The 19,078-nt window shown below is 46.7% G+C and overlaps 2 protein-coding genes across 2 annotated transcripts; one reads left to right on the plus strand and one right to left on the minus strand.

Moving 5' to 3' along the window:
* Positions 1-1,826: 1,826 nt before the first annotated feature.
* On the plus strand, positions 1,827-11,759 carry EPB42 (erythrocyte membrane protein band 4.2). The gene is made up of 13 exons (XM_063172281.1): positions 1,827-1,968; positions 3,067-3,252; positions 3,904-4,134; positions 4,733-4,851; positions 5,852-5,974; positions 6,722-6,896; positions 7,302-7,440; positions 7,819-7,922; positions 8,248-8,490; positions 9,324-9,641; positions 10,076-10,236; positions 10,503-10,636; positions 11,501-11,759. Exons 1-13 carry the CDS (start codon positions 1,959-1,961, stop codon positions 11,649-11,651), a joined length of 2,094 nt encoding a protein of 697 aa, XP_063028351.1. The 5' UTR covers positions 1,827-1,958; the 3' UTR covers positions 11,652-11,759.
* CCNDBP1 (cyclin D1 binding protein 1) lies at positions 10,757-18,571 on the minus strand. The gene is made up of 11 exons (XM_063172282.1): positions 18,490-18,571; positions 18,341-18,400; positions 17,604-17,683; positions 16,953-17,034; positions 16,410-16,506; positions 16,067-16,140; positions 15,702-15,778; positions 14,803-15,056; positions 13,987-14,047; positions 13,002-13,048; positions 10,757-12,647 (listed from the first exon to the last, which is right to left on the minus strand). Exons 1-11 carry the CDS (start codon positions 18,554-18,556, stop codon positions 12,539-12,541), a joined length of 1,008 nt encoding a protein of 335 aa, XP_063028352.1. The 5' UTR covers positions 18,557-18,571; the 3' UTR covers positions 10,757-12,538.
* Positions 18,572-19,078: the final 507 nt, after the last annotated feature.

Below are 19,078 nucleotides of genomic sequence, written 5' to 3' on the forward strand. Positions count from 1 at the left end.
ACCATAAGATAATAAAGTAATATCCAGGCAGGATGGACACTTTCAAGGATCTATCTTATGGATTACTTTTTCTTGAGATTTCTAGGACCATGTCAGGGATGTAGTGGATAGAGAAGTGACAAAACCATCTAAGTTTAACAAAGGCAAGTGCTGGATTCTGCACCTGGGATGGGGCAGCCCTGGATGTAGGGACAGCCTGGTCCTAGGGGGCTCATTCTCACCAGATGGAATGCCAGTACAAACACTTGAATACTACATGCAGAACTCTCTTTTGCATGTTAACCTTCTCCATGGGCTTTTTTAGCCCAAGAAAAACTTAAAGGGACAATAAGTAGGTCTCTTTTCAGAGTTGAAGTGCAGGATATCCTGTGCAGGAAATGTTACTTGCAGTTGCCAGTTTGACCAAGAGATGGTACTGTGTGTATGCACAGTCGTCACAAGCCAGTGATGATGGGATAAATACCTCTCTGTATCTAAACCACCCCGATTTAGAGGTTCAAAACTCACACATTTACTGCAAACGTGCATTTCAGTGCACTTCATTGATCATGCAAGGAAAGTCAGAAGTTTGAGCACAGTCAGTTTAAAATTTGCTTAGACTGAAAGAGCACAAATCAGCCATCACATACTGTGTTTAGCTCCTTATGTAAGAAAAAAGTTCAAGACATATACAAAAATCACACATAATTGACATTGAGCGATGTATACAATAAATACAGAATTTTCTGGAAGATTTTCCCAATATTCTTCTTAGCATTCCCAACTTCTGCAAATCTGGCTTTGTGACCTCCAGGCTTTGCAATAAAGTCAGAGCAGTCAAAGCTCACGCAAGGCAGGAGCGTGCCCTTGTCACAAGGAAGGGAACAATATCCCGGGCTGCGCCAGGTAAAGAATTGCCAGAGGGTCAGGGGAGCTGATTCCTGCCTTGGGCAGCGCTGCTGAGGCCACACCTGCAGTGCTGTGCCCAGGGCTGGACTCGTCGCCACAAGAGGTGACCAGCAGCTCCTGGTGACCCTGCTGGGGCAGGAGCTGGGACAAGATGACCTCTGAGGTCCCTTCCAGCCTCAAACACTCTGCAGTTATTCTGTGGAAGTGAATCTATACAAAAAACCTAAAACTCAAGAGAGTTTGTTTCTAGCTTAAATGACACAGATAAGCAAATAATTGTAAAATTTAATAAAGAAATACTAGAAACCCACGGAACTCCCTGGACTATATTATGTAATCAATTTCTCAAATTATTTTTGAGTTTTTGGAGATCATAGGTTTCTGCAAAACTATTAATTACTCACTCCAGAGTGAAAGCTGTTCATTTCTGATACCTTATTTCTTGTCTTTTGACCAATTATTATCAATCCAGCGGCATTCTTTTTATATTACAGCAACTTTAGGAACATATTTAGTCCAAGTCTCCAGCTCAATATTTTTAAATAACCCCCATTAAGCTACACAAATTCAGTAGTTTCTTTCAACACATTTTCTCATTTTTAAGTGGTTGCACTTTTCTGAATTAGGCACAAGAGCAATGGATGTACTGAGTATATTTTTTAACTCCCTGAAGGGTTTAGGATCTAAACAACTTGGGGTCAATGTTGGAGAGCAGCTGTCCGACAGTTACATTGGAAGTGCACTCTGTGCATTGTTCAGAGCCATATTTAGATTTGCATTTCCTACTCTGGGCTCCTTGGTGCACAGCTCCTTGAAGGAATTGTCACTGGCTGTCTCTAAATGCTTCACCTCATCTGTAGCCTCCTCCAGTGTGGTCTGAGAGATAAAAGAGCCCTCAACATCTGCACACCAGATAAGCTGGAAAGGTGGCAGCACCACGTCCCACCCTGTACAAAGAAACCAAGCAAACAACTTTGCAAGAGGACAGCTTTTAGCACAGCTGCAGGAAGGAGTCACTGCCCACCAGAGCAAGCAGAAGCTGAATATTTTCATGGTAGCCAGAACCAGCCATGGGCCAAGGTAAGCAAAAATCATTTTTGTTACTTCCAAGCATTTGCCAGCCATGTGTCAGGAAGAGACAACTGCTCCTGCTCCAAGACAGAGTTCGTGAGGCTTGGGGAGAGCTGAGCTTGCAGGGCAGGAGCCAAGCGCTCTAAAGGCTTAGGGAGCTCAGTCTGCAGGGCAGACTGCACAAAAGGCTCAGCAATCAGAACCTGGTATTGATCCCTGAGAGGAGACTGAGAAGCAGCAAGGAGCAGCTAAGGCAGACAGGTGAGGGCTTGGAAGCAGAGCTAAGTGAATCCTCATCGCAGGGAATGGGGGGTGGGAGGGATTAAGGAGACAACACAACTGAAACAGAGAGATGAGCAAGTGTTTGAGCCTCTGGAGCAGGGAAACAAGGCTCCAGGAAACCTTGAAGAAAGTGACAGTAAGATCCATGAAAAGTCATATGATGGAGAGGAAGCCAGACTCCACATCACTCACTGTTCTACAAGACACAGAACAGACATTTCCATCACAGAGAAGAAAACAGAATGGGTCAGCAAGGGGAGGTGGGTTATGTGTCACATAAGGGGCAGCAGCTGCAACCCACAGGGCCAAGGATCTTAGTGATGGGCTACAACCCAAAGAGGTAAATAAGGTCAGGATGATCCCAAGGCTGAGATAAAAGAGGGAGTAACTGGCTGCTTGAAATTGTGACAAGTTTTTTTCTGTCTTCTGGTGCTGGACAGAAGCACATAGGATGTGTATGAAGCCTGTGTAGGAGACAGGAGGAGGAGGAGGAGGATCTTTCCTGTCTCCTGCATGGCATTGCCAACTGATGTGGTACAAAGTAGGAAAACTGGAGTTTGATCCAGCTGTGCATTTGAACCGGCAGTGAAGGTTGCACTTAATGATGTCAGGTATAAGCAAAGGCAGCTCAACAGTCACTCAACACCAGAACAGCCAAGCTCAGAGTGCAGTCCCTACCATTACTGGATAAAAGTCTCTAAGGCAGGGGAGAATGGGTGTTTCTCCACGCACAATCAGCTGGTTTTGTGCCCCAGAATGTGGCTCAGGGCCCGACTGCAGCCAGCTCACAGCCCCAAACTCATTCTCTATCTTCTCACACTACAGGTCTGAGCATCCAAAAATGTGATTTCATGATACCAGAGAATAACAAAAACCACCACACAGAAGAGATCAGCACTAAAAGGCTCATAGTGAGGAGAGGACAGCCATTCACCATCACTGTGAGATTCTCAGCTCCAGTACACAACTACCTGAAGCAGATGAAGAGGACCTTCCTCATCGTACAGACAGGTAATGCCATAACAAACCTATCAGAGCTTTGCTCCTCCACCACAGCTGGGGGCAAAAGCCATCTCCAGAGCTGGGCAGGGGTGCCAAATTTAGATGTGAGGCCAGTAAACTGTTTATGTGAGGCAAAGCAGTCTCCTGCAGGATCACAACCAGATCCCTTCCAGAAGGGACGCTGCACGCAATAACCAACACGGCTTCACCATTCCATGGTTACAAAATGCTCATGGGATCTCTGCTGGCTTTTGGGGTTAGGAGTGCTCAAACCTAGCTGGCCTGTCACAGGTTTTTCTGTTAGAGTGTTTTCTATGAGACCTCTGAGAAGGGCAGCAGCTTTCAGCCCCAGCTTGTTTCACCATATTGTGAGCACTGGGCTGTTACAAGACACTAAATTCCATAGGCACAGCAGGGCTGCACCATTCTGGCCATTCCTGGTTTCTACAAATGTATGGAAAGCACATTTCACTTTGAAGCAGGGAGGCCTGAGTGCATTCCTGGCCTTAGCAGTGTTCAGTGGGCATTGAGCTGCTAAAGGGTCACGGCCCTTCCACAAGGAGAGCTGTGGCTCCAGAGAGAGACAAGGTCCCTGCTGTCTGCACAGGTGAGCAATAAACAATGTTTGGAATAAACACAACCAGATTTCTTTGTCTGCAGGACCACATTCAGCCAAAGCAGACGAAATCCAGGCTGAATTTCCTATCTCCAGCCTGGCAGACCAGAAGCAGTGGAGTGCAGCAGTGGAGGAACAGGACCCAAACTTCTGGACCCTGCGTGTGAGCACACCTGCCAATGCCCCCATTGGCCAGTACAATCTGCTTTTCCGTGCCTCCAAATCCCCTCAGCTCCTGGGCGACTTCACCCTCCTCTTTAATCCCTGGTGCAGAGGTAGGTGGTCAGAAAGAGAAAGGCAGGCTGGGATCAGCCACTTCACAAAAAAAAAACAACTTTGGAGCTGTGGCAGTGCCTCCATGGAGGGAGGCTGAGGCTGACTCACCCAGTGCTCCTTCCACTCCTGCCCTGCTCCCCACAGCACCTCAGGAGAGAGCTAGGGGCTCATAAAGCCCAAATTTTCCTGCCTCAGCACTTTTGCCTCTCCCTGGAGTACTCCACTGGAAAAGCCCTGTCCTTCTGCTAAGGGGAAAGCGTTTGATTAAGTGTTTTCTATAATAGAGATTTTAGGATGAGTCAAGATTGTAATTGGTCTGGTTAAGGCCACTGTATCTTTCTTAGTATCAGAACTTATCAGCCAGGAGAGTAGAAGGGCCAGCAAGGGCAACAGCCTGGGTCCAGAGAACTTTTTGGACAAGGCAATGGAGATGACCATGAAATTCTTCTTTCCTGTCTGATTTACAGTCTGAGGTATTTCTCAGGGCAGAATGCTGGGGGCTGCCAAAGCCCAGTGGAACCTGCTGATGCATGAGAGATGCAAGTGCACCTGAGACCAGCCATGCTTTCTTCCTGGTGCTTTTTTCCCCTAATCTAGATGATGAGGTGTTCTTGGCTAATGAGGCACAGCGGCAGGAGTATATCCTAAACCAAGATGGCATCATCTACCAGGGGACTGAAAATGCAATCCTAGCCCAACCCTGGGACTTCAGCCAGGTAAGCAAGAGGTCTAGTATGTCTGTGCTCTCTTCCAACCACCAGCAGAGGAAAGGTGCATAAATCTGGTGTGTACAGGACGCTCTGATGAAAGAATTCTACTCATCTCTGTGTTCTCTGCACCCACTACCTCCTGTGCAGGAGAGCAGGGACCTGTGGATGAAGTCCTATAACCCAGCACCTGTAATTTTAGCTTCCTTCTCATGCTGTCCTCTATAAAGGAATGCATTGTTCTGTATCTGAGCTTTGTGTGCCTTCCTTTCATCAACAGGTATAAAAGCATTTAACAGAGCTCAATAATACTGTCTCTATCTATCAGGTAAAGTGAGGGCAAGAAGATCTTTCTGTTTGTCTAAAGCCATCTGATATAGCCAGTGATTATTTCACTTTTGTACCAGCAGATCTTACAAGCATCTCTGTGCCAACCTAGAGAGTGCTCCAGAAAAGCGTTTCACCTTTTTGCAGGGGTTCCATACTGTTGTCTCCTTATCACAAAAGTTTCATACCTCCTTGGTGTTTCTGTGGGCTGCTCCTCCCAGCACTGACTCTTTGCTCTTCACAAAGCAGCCAACTGACTCCAATTCCCTTCTCACCCAGCCGCCCCACTCTTTTATAGCATCTTCTTCTCATTGGTCACAGCTGTGGCCTGTTAAAGCCAGGCCTGTTCCTCATCTTTGATAATTGGCCCAGCTGCAACTCCTTAGGGGTAAGATTACTTTCTACACTATCTTTATTTTCTTATATTCTATCTCCCTACAGAAAAGCATCAATTTCCCTCAATCAGGGAACGCAGTATCATGCTGATGCATTTCCCACCTTCAATAAAGTTGGAGGTCTGTCCTCAGCTCCCCCTGCAAATCTCTGCCCTCCTTCACAGCCCACTTACCCAAAACCATCAGCAGAAAGGGAGAAACAATCTGCACAGTCACAAACCCTCGTAGGGACTCAAGAGAACAAAAATTCACGGGGAGTTTCCTGAAGTGATGTGTTTTTGTTTCAGTTTGAGGAGGACATGGTTGACATCTGCTTCATCCTGCTGGCTCTGGGGGAGCACTCCCAAAGAGAAAAGGATCCTGCCCAGCGCCGAAGCCCCGTCCCCGTCTGCAGAGCAGCTGCTGCCATGGTGAGGAGGGCACAGAGCAGCCCTGGCCCGAGCAGGGGGCACCTTCTCACCCCCAGGGCAGGCTAAACCACTGGCCTCAGAGGAAACCTGTTCCAAACAACACCTCCTGCCCATCTCCAGCCTGTCCTGATATTCCTTCAGCAGACACGTAGGGCTGCAGGAGGTTCTTAGCAGTAAAAATGCATTTACTGAACAAATCTCAGAGGAGACTGCTGCCCCTGTGTGACGGTGTTCACAGGGGTCTCATGTTGAGGGAAGAGACGAGGATCTGACTCCATGTTTCAGAAGGCTGACTTATTATTTTATGATATATATTACATTAAAACTATACTAAAAGAATAGAAGAAAGGATTTCATCGGAAGGCTAGCTAAGAATAGAATAAGAAGGAAATGATAACAAAAGCTTGTGGCTCGGGCTCTGTGTCTGAGCCAGCTGGGCTGTGATTGGCCATTAATTAGAAACAACCAACATGGGCCAATCACAGATCCACAGCAGCAGATAATCAATGTTTACATTTTGTTCCTGAGGCTTCTCAGCTTCTCAGGAGGAAAAATCCTAAGGAAAGGATTTTTCATAAAAGATGTCTGTGACATCCCTGTTCTGCTCAGCCATGACCATCATGCTTGGCACAAAAAAGTCTTCTTGGTTTCTTCTGCTTTGGGAACACCTCCCACAAACAGGATCAGGTGGACCTATCGAAGAGAGGCAATTCCTTAATACATCTTTTCTCTCCTCCTTCTCTGCAGCTGAACTGCAGTGAGTTTAGAAGCCTGACAGAATACGAGCCTGGGCAACACCATAATGGGACACCCCCTTCCAAGTGGCTGGGAAGCATCCCCATCCTCCGGCAGTGGATTGCATCCAAATTCCAGCCCGTGCACTCCGGGAGGTGCTGGGTGTCTGCTGCAGTCCTGTGCTCAGGTACAGGGTGCTGGGTGTTTGCTGCAGTCCTGTGCTCAGGTACAGGGAGGTGCTGGGTGTTTGCTGCACTCCTGTGCTCAGGTACAGGGAGGTGCTGGGTGTTTGGGGCACTCCTGTGCTCAGGTACAGTGCTCCTACAGCCTTTTATCCTCAGGGCAGTGGCACGTCTTTAGTGTCATCAACACCCAGCATCACTGCCTTCAAGACAAGAGTATCAGTACATCCATTCACTGAATGCACATGTGAAATTTTATTTCCTGAGGGAGGAATGCCTCTTGCAAAGTCCAAACAGCAGATTTTGTGCCATTCCTAACAGGCCTAGCACCAGAAGAGGCTCTACATGTATCACCAGAGACACTCTTAAGGCAGGGTGCACAACTGATTCCCAGCTCTCTCTTTACACAGTTCTGAGGTGCCTGGGAATTCCCACCAGGGTGGTCACTGGCTTTACCTGGGCTCACAACACCAAGAGCAGCCTGAGTGTGGATGAGTACTATGATGAGGATGGGACACTGCTGACACAGGACAAGAGTGCTCGTGTCTGGTAAGAACACATGGCAGGGCCCCAGCAAGGATTTGAGACAATACTTGGATGTGGGAAATGAAACCCAGGGGAAAGAGGTAAAACAGCTGCAAGGAGGTGACAGGAGACAGCTCAGCTGAGATCCTGTCTACAGGACCTGTTCTTGATAAACTCAAGAGTGCTCTATTTCTAGAGCCCACAAAGGAAGAATGATAGCCCAGTCTAGCTGCAGAAACTCCACTTGTTTCTCCACACACAACTCTGCTCTTCTCAATATGAACTGAACTCCTTCAAGGGAGCATGACCAGCTGTGGTTTGGCAAAAGCTTTACTCAAAAACTTTACCCTGTACCTCAGGGCTCAGTCCCTGGATGTAAGCTCATGCTGTTGCCTCTTGCAGGACCTTCCACGTTTGGAATGAATGCTGGATGGCTCGTTCAGACTTGCTGCCAGAGTACAGTGGGTGGCAGGCACTGGATGCCACCTGCCAGGAAAAAAGCAAGGGTAAGATATCAGAGCAAGGGTAAGATATCAGAGATGGGCTTGAGCAAGAGCAGGGGGAAGTGAAGCAGGGGTAAATAAAGCCATTCAATATTCCTCCTTTCAGTGGAAAGATGCAAAAAGACAGGAACTCACTCACCCTCTTGACTTTAGGCATGAAACTATCATTTACTATCATTTATGTGTTTGGTTTGTGCAGCTCATGTAGCTCTATCACTGCTTCCTAATGGCCTCCTAAACTAGATATTTCACCAGTATAGGTCAAAACTAGGGATGGGTTTAGTTGGGAAAACATCTGAATCTTATCTGGACCACATTTTGTCTTCAGGTGAATCCTTCTGTGGGCCAGCCCCTGTTCGTGCCATCAAGGAAGGTGACACACAAGTTGATTATGATGTCTGCTACTTCTTTGCTGCCATCAATGCCAAGTGTCATGTGTGGATACACAAAGCAGATGACACCCTCAAGCCAGCTTTTGGTGGCACAAAATACACTGGAAACAACATCAGCACCAAGAGTGTGGGCAGTGAGCGCTATGAGGACATCACACAAAACTACAAATATCCTGAAGGTATGGGCAGGCACAGGCTGAGCACATTCCCTGTCACTGTCACAAATCAGGAGTAAAAGACCAGAGCAGAACCAAACCAGAGCACCAGGGTCAGCCACTTCTCACTACTTCCCCTTCTTCAGTGGCACTAGAATATCTCATTCTCTCTGTCTACAGAGCCAAAGCAGAGGCCATCACCCAAACTTCACCCTGCTTAATGGCATTAAGGTCTGTGGAAGACCAAGTGTTTGTACACCAGGCACTTTCATGTCCGGAATACCTTTTCTGATTTCTGTTATCTCTACACTCTGTACATCCACCTCCCATTTTCTCTGTAATATAAATATGGATAGATGTATTTCAGACTCCAGCTTTCTGAAAAGGGCTGTTGTGCTCTCAGACACTGCCTGAATCTCTCCCTCAACAAGCAGCTCCCCTCCAGAATCTGAGTGGTTTCCCTGGCTCAACCATAACACCCCATCTTCACCTGTGGCTTGTTTCTCCATGGCTGCAGGAGGCAACTGCAACTTCTCAACACATGAGAGCATGGAACTGTGCCTTAGCTACAGCAGAAAAAAGCAGCTGCCTCCTCTACTCTGAGAGATGCTAGCACCAAGGTGTTTTAAAAACTGTGACAGCTATTGCCAAGTAGAATCTGTCAGGCACATCCAGTGAATATCCTGACAGCTGAAGCTTTCAAACTGACCCACCCAGAAGCACAAAAGGATATCTCTCTATGCTCTTAGGAAAAGTATCTCCAGTACTACCAGGAGAAATCAATGCCATTCTCCTGCTGCTTCTCACTAGTAAACAGGAAAGAGAACCAAAGTATGTGCTTCCTTTTTTTGTGACAGGTTCTCTCCAGGAAAAAAAAGTCCTTGACAAAGCCTATAGAAACATGAAGGAACTTGAGACAACCAGCGGCATGAGCAGCACACAGTTTATCTTCTTTCCTACTGCTCTGGAAGAGCCAGTCAACATTTTCATCCATTTCCAGTCAAGTTCTTTGCAACTGGGACAAGATATGACACTTTCCATTGAAGTGTTCAACCACACTGATAGAGAAAAGGCTACTCATCTGGTAGCTGGGATCCAGGCTCTGCATTATAATGGTGTGCCCATTGCCCAGCTTTGGAAGGAAGAGTTTCATTTTAACCTCCACAGCAATTCAGGTAAGGACTCCCCTGGGTGCATGGCTAGAAAAGTCCTCTAGTGCTCTCATTTCAGAAAAGTTCCCCCAGCCCTAGGTTTACAAAAGGTTGGCTGAATAGTTGATTCTAGGTGATTACCCAGAGAGACGGTGGAGTCTCCCTAATGGGAGATATTCCAGAATTGACTGGACACAATCCTGTGCCCTGGGGTGACCCTGCTTGGGCAGGGAGGCTGCACCAGATAATCCACTATTGTCCATTCCAACCTCACCCACCCTGTGAAATAAAACACTTTGGCAACATCACCTTAGAGATTTCCAATCTGCAAATCCGCTTGAGGTCGCATTTAAATGCTGCAGCTTTTAGTACAATGTTGGGCACTGAACACTCCCAGGTGTCATGCAGGGACAGACCAGGCTGCACTCATCACCTGTTGCTTCACCCCTCTGTTCCAGTCAATAACTTGAAGGTGTCTGTGCCTTACACATGGTTTGGAAAAGAGCTGGGAGAGAACCACCTGCTCAGGCTGACTGCTGTGCTTAGAGATGAGGACTCCTCCTTCATGTACCTGGCACAGGAAGAAATCAGCATTTCTGATTCCCCTCTCACCATTGAGGTACGGTTGGGCTGTCATCCTGCCTCTGCAGTGGGGAAAAAACAGCTTTTGTAGTCATAAGCAGCAAAACAATTCTGCTGGGTTCAGGGGCTCTCTGAGAAAGCAGAGCAGAAGAAATTATAATAAATTAAATAAGCTGGACTTTGCCTCTTCTGGCAAATGGCACCTCAGGCACCAAAAAAAAGAAAAAAATCACTCATCTCCCTTTAATCATAGAAGAATATATTTTCTTCTCTCAATTTCAGCTCATTTCCTTCTTTCAACAGTTCCTAGAAAACATGGTGCAGTATGAGCCAAGCACAGCAAGGATCAGCCTCCAGAACCCCCTCATGGAGCCCCTGGAGCAGTGTGTGATAGCAGTCACAGGGCGAGGGCTCATTTACAGACACAGGAATTACAGGTAAGTGCAAAGTGCTGATCCAAGAACAGCAAATGGAAAAAGAGACACAATACAAGCAAAGGAAAAGCTGTCCTCAAAAATAACCAAGCAACAACATGGAAGGAAAATATCACTATGGCATAAAAGGCCCAAGCATCCCATCCTTTATTTACAGATAATACAGATGATTTTCACACTGAAAAGGAGAAAAGCCAGCTAAGAGAATTTTCAACAGACGTGTAATACCCAAGTTGAAGCCAATATGCCATTTGTGAAAGCTTCAACATCAAAGGCATAGACAGCAAAAGGAAAACCTCCTGCCAACAAAAAGGATAACAGAGAAATGCCCCAAGACTTAGTGAGAAAAACACATGAAATAAGGCAAAGTTAGAGGTCACTGAAATGAGCTAAGAAATTTAGAAACTATTTGTTGTTGAGAAATCAATTACTTTCTAGTGAGCAACTTGAACATCCCTAAGTGGAGTAAAACTGTATTGTTTATGACAGTTTTCCATCCATTACCCACTATAAACAATGAACAGCGGTATTTTTCCCTTCTCTACTGAAGAACCAGGCAGATGTTACTTAGCCAAGAGCCACCAAAGGGGAGCATGCCCCACATTTGTCCCAAGAAGCTGCATTAGGACAAAGTCCCCTTAGATGTCTCCATGGAGGGTTTCAATTCTCCTGTCCTATCTCCCTCCCAAACCACTGTTAGATGACAATTTCACTGTAGTTGTTTGAGTCACTGCCAGCTTTCTTCTATTTGTTTTTCCTTTCCTTCTTTTTGGCACCACATTCCTGTCCAGCTAATGCATATCCCAGACACAGGAAACTAAAACCACAAAGAGGGCGATTCCTGTATAATCCCTTCTCTCCTTTCAGGCTGGGCTCTGTGCAAGCTAAAAGCACTCAAGAGCTGGAAATCCCATTCACCCCCACCCGAGCAGGGCCCAGGAGACTCACTGCACGTCTTACCTGCCTCCAGCTCCACAACCTGAAGAGCTACAGAACAACCAACATTGCAGCTGCCTGAGGCCAGCTCAGAACAGGTCCTCACCAAAGAGTGGCTGTGATCTGTGCCCTGGTCACGGGCAAGCACAGATGTTAACAGTTTTTATAATAAAAGCTATATTTAAAACCATGTCTGATTTTGATTATTTGCACAAACTCAACTCTCTCCCATCTGCCACTATGTCTACTCTGCAGTTTTAGAAGCGAGCCTCACTGCGACAAAGATGGGCTGAATGCTGAAGCACACATTGCAGTTCTCACCACACCTGTGCTGAGCCCACCAGTGCTTAAGTCTTCTGCCCTACCTGTGACAAGTAAAGGGTATCCTGGAACTTTAAAGTGATGATAGATGTAGGATGTCTCAAGGGATATATATATATATATAGAGGGATATCTCTCCCTGTAGATCCTTGACATTGGTAAGGTAGTAAATAATATCTTCTGCTGCTTTCTGAGAAAATAAGAGAAAGCTCATTCACTGCTCTCTAAGACAGTGAACAGGAAATAGACAGGAAATAGCAGCAGTGCAGAACATTTTATAATTATTCACTGGGCTGCTTAAAAAGAAGCAAGACCCTCTCATTCTGCATATATCCTTCGTCCTCTGAAGACAGATAAAGCAACTAATGTAAATCTAGCAATATTTTATTTTTCTCTGAACCCCACAGTAGCTGTAATGTCCAAAGAATGGGGCACATTCAGAAGCAGCACTGCATCATCCCAAGCATCCAAGCAAAATGACACCTTTGCCATGGCAAAGGGCAACTTCCTGGAGAGGTTCTTCCAAGTAGCAGTGAAGTTCTCTCCTCCATTGTTCTCATTATTTTCCAAACAGCCGAAGAACAGCAAAGTTCACTGGAAATGCAGATGCCAGAGCCAGTGGCAGCAGCACACACAGGCACAGAAAAGTTAAAGCTGACCCTGTGTGAAGCTCTTGACTTTGTTCATGTTGTGATCTACTGCACCAGTTAGAAACTGCACCCAGCCTTCCTCTGATGGTGGACACACGTGGCTTGTCCTGCAAAAGGGAGGAAATTCATTAGGGAAGCCTCCTGGTCTGTTATGCATCCAGACAGCACAGGGGTACTGTGAAGCTCTGAATAACCAGCAGTAAAACAGGGCTGCTCTAGCCCCAGAGGGCTTTGAGCAAGAACCCACACTCATGTCTGCAGTCCCAAACCCAAAACAAGGAACCGCTATCATCCCTAGCACCTTTTTCTCACTCCCATCCCTTTGTGACTAGATAACAACATCATTGCTCTGAAATGCCAGCATCTACTGTCCAGAAATGAGTCATCTTTGACATGAGGCACAAAGGTATCAACCTCCATAGCAGGGAACACACACTTACAAAACTGTAGCTCATACTCACTTGGCAATCTCTAAGACTTTCGTTAATACTGAGGCCAGCTTAGCAGCCTAGAAAGAAACAAAAGGGAAATAAGGTGAGCCAAGTGAGAGGAAAAGGAGGGTCTGAACAGTACTGGAAAATAAAGAGGACTACAGGGATGCACAAAAGCCTGTTATGAATAAAACTGCCATGGATCCTGATGCAGAATGAAGTTACCCATCACTGCCATGCTGCAAGTGCCTTCCAACCTACCCCTGGCTGTGACAGGTAAAAAAAAAAACCTGTCTGTTTTTTAAAACATACATTAAAATGTTTTTTTTTAAATAAGCCTATTAGAAATTAGTAACTGATATTAAAATACAAAGCTGCAAGTGATTGACTTTAATACAATTTGATACAAAGTAATTACTTTTTTATTTAAAAAAAAAAATCAAGCCACTGGCCAAAGGCATGAAACCAAGATTAAGAATAAAACAAATCCCAGATACAAGGAGATTTGTACTTGATTTATGATGCAAGGGATGTTTCAAAGCTCAGTCAGGTTGCCAGTGTTGCCTAGTCAAGTTTTCAGTGTTGCCAAAGATGCAGACTCCACTGCTTCTCCAAGCAGCTTGGTTCAGTGCTTAAATACACTCACTGTAAGAGCTTTTCATTTCATAGAAAGCTTTATTTGAGCAAGACTGCACTATCCAAGGAAAGAAGTACATGTGCAGTACCTAGGCAGCCTTAGACATCACTTCCTGAGGTTCTATCACTGCAAATCTCTGTGGATTATAGCTCAGAGCTGAAGTTTTAAGTACCCTTAAGAGGTGCAGATGTAGTATGTGTGTCCACCTGAAGTTAAGTGTGCAAGAACAAAGGGCACTCTTCATCCTTAAGAAATTATTACTGAGGCACTTACTAGCACCCATCTCTCCCTGAAGTCACCTAAGCCTTCCAATCTGATTTCTTCCCATTCCCTGTGCAGATACTCAGGCACTGAGCTATCAGGACGGCAGATACTCACGTTAAATCGCACAGCCAGTGGGTTCACAGGTGGGTACATGCTCAGTGCCAGCTCATCAACACTGGAACAGAAAAGAGGGGAGCAAGGAAGGAATGTTCTGATAGCACAACTCACAGATTCTGGTCAAAGTCTGCCCCAGTCCTGAATGCAGGTCAGGAACAACAGAGAGATGTCAGTTGTACCTATGGGATGCTGTGTGTCCCTGTCACCAGGGAGTGAGATGTGGTCACAGCTCCATCCCCTGTGCTTCTCTCCTGACCTACACAACCCTCAACAGCTTAACAGCCTTCCCACTACATCTGTGTCCACCACCTGCTCACAGCTTCAGTATCACAGAGGTTCTTTCAACTTCTCACTCAAGACCTCAAAGAAAGACCAGTGTCACAGACATCTTTTATGAAAAATCCTTTCCTTAGGCTTTTTCCTCCTGAGAAGCTGAGAAGCCTCGGAACAAAATGTAAACATTGATTATCTGCTGCTGTGGAATGCAGCAGGTGTATCTGTGATTGGCCCATGTTGGTTGTTTCTAATTAATGGCCAATCACAGCCCAGCTGGCTCGGACAAAGAGCCCAAGCCCCAAGCCTTTGTTATCATTTCCTTCTTTTTCTATTATTAGCCAGCCTTCTGATTAAATCCTTTCTTCTATTCTTTTAGTATAGCTTTAATATAATATATATATCATAAAATAATAAATCAAGCCTTCTGAAACATGGAGTCAGATCCTCATCTCTTCCCTCATCCTAAGACCCCTGTGAACACCATCATAGACCAGGAGTGCTCTGGAGGGAAAGCAGCATGGGGAGAACCCTGCTTACCTTGGGCTGATCTCATTAGCAATGTCTGCTAGGTCATCCAGCTGTGCAATGTGCTCTGGAGAATCAGCTTTGCCATGGGCCTTCACTGCAGCCAAAACCTTCTTCAGGCAAGCTTTAGAAGCCTTCATCAGTCCCATGCAGGAGCTGAGCAGCTGCCTGTCAGCCTCTGACCAGTACGTGTCCCTGTTGCCCCGAAAGCCCAGCTCCTCATCTTCCATGATGTCCCCAAAGGGATCCTGCCCTTCCACCAGTGCCTGAGAACACAGAGGCACTGAAAACCCAGAGCCTGGCATCAATTCCAGTAACACCCAGGAGCAAAGGGAAAGCATAATCTAGACATCATATAAAAAACTAACAATCTAGACATCATATAATTGATTAATGGAGAAATCACAGTTGGTTAATGCTAAAATAACTGGATTAAGAAAAAACACCACTCTAACAGTGCAAACAGCAAGAACTTGGTGAATTCTTACACGATCCTAAATTGCCTCCCCCATTCCCAATTCATGGCTTTATGAAAATCTTATACAAAGTAAACCAGGCTTGAGAATAAAAACTCATTAAAATCCATGATAAAAAAATAATCTATGTCATGTAGGAGCAAATCTATAGTAAAGTCTGGATGTAAAATAATTCCTGAGTTTCATCACTGAACCAGCCTAGAGGGTGGCTGGGCAGTGGAACAGGCTCCCCAGAGAAGTGGTCACAGCCCCAAACCTGCCAGAGTTCAAGGAGCATTTGGACAACCCTCAGGCACATGGTGGGATTGTCTGGGTTGTCCTGAGCAGGACCAGGAGCTGGACTTGATGATCCTTGTGCATCCCTTCCAACTGAGAATATTCTGAGTCTATGAATCCACCACTGCATGTCCCTCTAAGGCTTAGGGGCTTCCTTACCTGTTCCATCTCCTCCACAGCATCCTTGACCACACCTAGAGATGCAGCCAGAGCCGACACAACTGCTGCCTGGTTATCTGCAAAAGCATGAAAACTGTGGCACCCCACTGTTTCAAATCAGTCTCCAACAACCTCCATCTAGGCTTGCAATCACTGTAGGATCAAACTTCCTGCAGAGCTCAGAGCTGCACTGTTGTCAGACAAAGAATCTGACCTGATTTCCAAGCTTATACATTTCAAAACCAGTCAAGTTTTTGAGTTATTCTCCATTCAGCTTTTATTGTACCAGCTGGAATGCCCTTGCAAAAGCTATTGATATTCCAAGATCCATCCTGGAGCTGTTACTCTGCATTTAAAACACTCACCTCGTGGCAGGTTAGACACTTGCTCACAGGCCTCCCACACACCTCCAGTTGATATCAGCTGTTCCTGAGACAAGCTGAAACAAAACAAAACCCTCAAGGTCAGAGTCAATAACAGCACTGTGCTAGACTGTGGTTTGTTTCATTTTCTGCAACAAAGATGATAAACACTAGCAAAAGTTCTGCTGCAAAGATGTCACCAACCAGCTTGTCTCTAGGATGCCAAGTCTGTGTAAAGCCCTTACTGCCTCCTAACAAGTATACTTGTAACTTGTTCTTGCCTTTTAATCACAATTATCACAAAATTATCACAAAATCACAGAACTATGCAATTGAAAATGACAACCTCTCCACTGGGGCATTGAGAATTGTGTCTGTGAGCTGGATCATCCCTTCCACTACTTCAGTGGTGGCATCTCGAACCATCTTCCGAAGGGTAGTACCTGGGTGAGACAGAGAAAGAGCAAGAAAGTTGGCACAAAGTCAGCACTGACAGAGAGCAAGTGCTGAAGATGAACACACAGACTGCTCTGTTTGTGTGGATACACTGTTTAAATGAAGTTACATGTATTTTGAAGAAAGGGAAATGCTTCCCAGGTCCAAAAGAACTCTGGACAAGGATTTCATTCTTTTCAATGCTCAATCAACTACACAACTTCCTACATCATCACTCTCCCACAGATGGAAAACTGCAGCAGCAGACAGACAAGTACCTCACTCATAAACACGTTCAAAGTCTACAGAACAGCTGATAATGGGATACCATGGTAATAAAAACTTGCTGATACCAGACCTCATTAGGCTCTGAAACACTGGGTTTCTCTATATAGTGGTGGTGAAAGAACCCACATCCCATACAGTGGTGACTGCCTTGCTGTCACCAGCTCACCTTGGCCCTTGGGTAGCCAGTAGTACACTGTGGCAACTGCAAGAATGGCATTTTGGACATCCTCACTCAGCTTCCGGCAGTTCTGAAAGCAGAGAGGCAAAAGGATCACCCAGAGTAACACCCAGCTGCAGCACATGTAGGCATCCTCACAAGCAATCACTGGCTTTCAGACTGCTCTGAGCAAACAAATACAGCACGAGAAAAAGGCACCATAAGCCAACTGTATGCATCTTAGCCTGCCTCATGATTTAGTAAGAAAACACTCCCTGGTGTGGTAGTCATGCATCAGAAAAGAATTAGTAACTTAGATCATTATTCTGAACTTAAGGTCTTTTTTTGCCTCTCCTCTCAACACCTGTATGATAAACTTCTCTCAAGTGATAGCAAAAATATTGCATATTCTTTGTTAAATTTAAGGTCTGTATTCTCCAATAATCTGTTTCTATCAGCAATGAGCTGTGGCTGTGAAAGAATATAAGAACATTTTTATTTAGTATATCTCCCTACCTTAGAGAAATTTGTTCTCTGGGCAGTTCTTGGATTATATTAATACACTCCACAGTACACAGCCCATTTAGTCAAATGAACCAAGAAATACCTCAAGCTTGCAAACACACTGCAATTTCATAGTCTGTCAAGGCTTTCTCTCACCTCTGCAGAAGGTAGTGGAGGCCTTGAGAATGCCAGACTCAGCTTTGTAGCTTCCTGTGATGTTACTTGGAATGTCTGACCTAAAAAAAAAATCCAACAGGAGCAAAAGAAGACAAAGTAACTCAGGTAAAAGATAAAAGAACATAGCAGCAGCTCTGATTCTACTGCTTGTTTACCATTTCACCCAAGCAATACTAACATATAAACTAAACCCCATTACGAAGAAAAACTCCCTGCTGCATTTGTGCCATGCATTGCTTGTGTCCTGTCTGCTTTTTTTCACTTGGCTGGTAGTGAACCCCAGTCTGCATGCTGGTCCATGACCTGTTCAGCAGGATGTGCCAGGAGGCTTTAACAGAGACCTTCAGAAACCTTGTGTGAACGGTTCAATATCTGCCTTTGCTCTGCCACACCTTGGAGCGTTTGGTGACCAGAGTTAGGGTGGTCAGGCACTGGAACGGGCTGGCCTGGGCGGTGGAGGAGTCAGTAATTGGGGATGTTTAGGATGATCCAGGAGGCTGGATCTGGCACTGACGTGGTTTATGGTTTACAGCCGGTTAGCGGCTGGACTTGATGATCTTAAAGATCCCTCTCTTCCAACCCTGCCCATTCCGCGACTCCGTGAGTGGAGGGCACACCCCACAGCTGGAGACCCGCGGGGAGGGCAGCCCTGCCCCGGACCGGCCCCGCGGGTACCCGGCACCCCCGAACCCCGGCCCGGCCCGGCCCGGCCGTACCTAGCGCGTCCCAGAAGCGCGGCAGCTCGAACGGCTCTCGGCCCTCGCTCGGCTCTCCCTCTGCAACGGTACAGACACAGCTCAGCCCGCGGGGAGCGGCTCAACCCGGCTGGGCCCGACCCCCGCCCGGCCCCGCTCCCGGCCCGCACCTCGCAGCCGCGCCAGCACCGCCCGCAGCGCCCCGCGCACGTCCCGCAGCGGCTCCCGCGCCTCCATCGCTGCGGGGCGGCCCCGGAGCGCCACAGAGGCGCGTCACGTCCGCTACGGGAGCAGCCCCGCCCCATAGACAACCCCATAGAGAAAACCCCGCCCCATAGAGACAGCCCCGCCCCATAGACAACCCCATAGAGAAAACCCCGCCCCATAGAGACAGCCCCGCCCCATAGAGACAGCCCCATAGAGATAGCCAAAACCCCATAGAGACAGCCCCGCCCCATAGAGACAGACCCGCCCCATAGACAACCCCATAGAGATAGCCCCGCCCCATAGAGACAGCCCCGTCCCATAGACAACCCCATAGAGACAGCCCCGCCCCATAGACAACCCCATAGAGATAGCCCCGCCCCATAGAGACAGCCCCGCCCCATAGACAGCCCCATAGAGATAGCCCAACCCCATAGAGACAGCCCCGCCCCATAGAGACAGCCCCGCCCCATAGACAGCCCCATAGAGATAGCCCAACCCCATAGACAACCCCATAGAGATAGCCCAACCCCATAGAGACAGCCCCGCCCCATA

Source organism: Melospiza melodia, chromosome 19 (genome assembly GCF_035770615.1).
Source record: "Melospiza melodia melodia isolate bMelMel2 chromosome 19, bMelMel2.pri, whole genome shotgun sequence".
In the NCBI taxonomy this organism is placed as follows: Eukaryota; Metazoa; Chordata; class Aves; order Passeriformes; family Passerellidae; genus Melospiza; species Melospiza melodia.

Excerpts from the sequence above, each read along its gene's own strand:
- EPB42 (XM_063172281.1), top strand. Across the intron at positions 5,975-6,721 it reads GCAGAGCAGCTGCTGCCATG|CTGAACTGCAGTGAGTTTAG; the intron begins GTGAGGAGGGCA and ends CCTTCTCTGCAG. Across the intron at positions 7,441-7,818 it reads GACAAGAGTGCTCGTGTCTG|GACCTTCCACGTTTGGAATG; the intron begins GTAAGAACACAT and ends TGCCTCTTGCAG.
- CCNDBP1 (XM_063172282.1), bottom strand. The coding sequence starts at position 18,556 with ATGGAGGCGCGGGAGCCGCTGCGGGACGTGCGCGGGGCGCTGCGGGCG. Across the intron at positions 14,048-14,802 it reads GCTAATGAGATCAGCCCAAG|TGTTGATGAGCTGGCACTGA; the intron begins GTAAGCAGGGTT and ends TTTCTGTTCCAG. Across the intron at positions 12,648-13,001 it reads AAAGTCTTAGAGATTGCCAA|GACAAGCCACGTGTGTCCAC; the intron begins GTGAGTATGAGC and ends TCCCTTTTGCAG.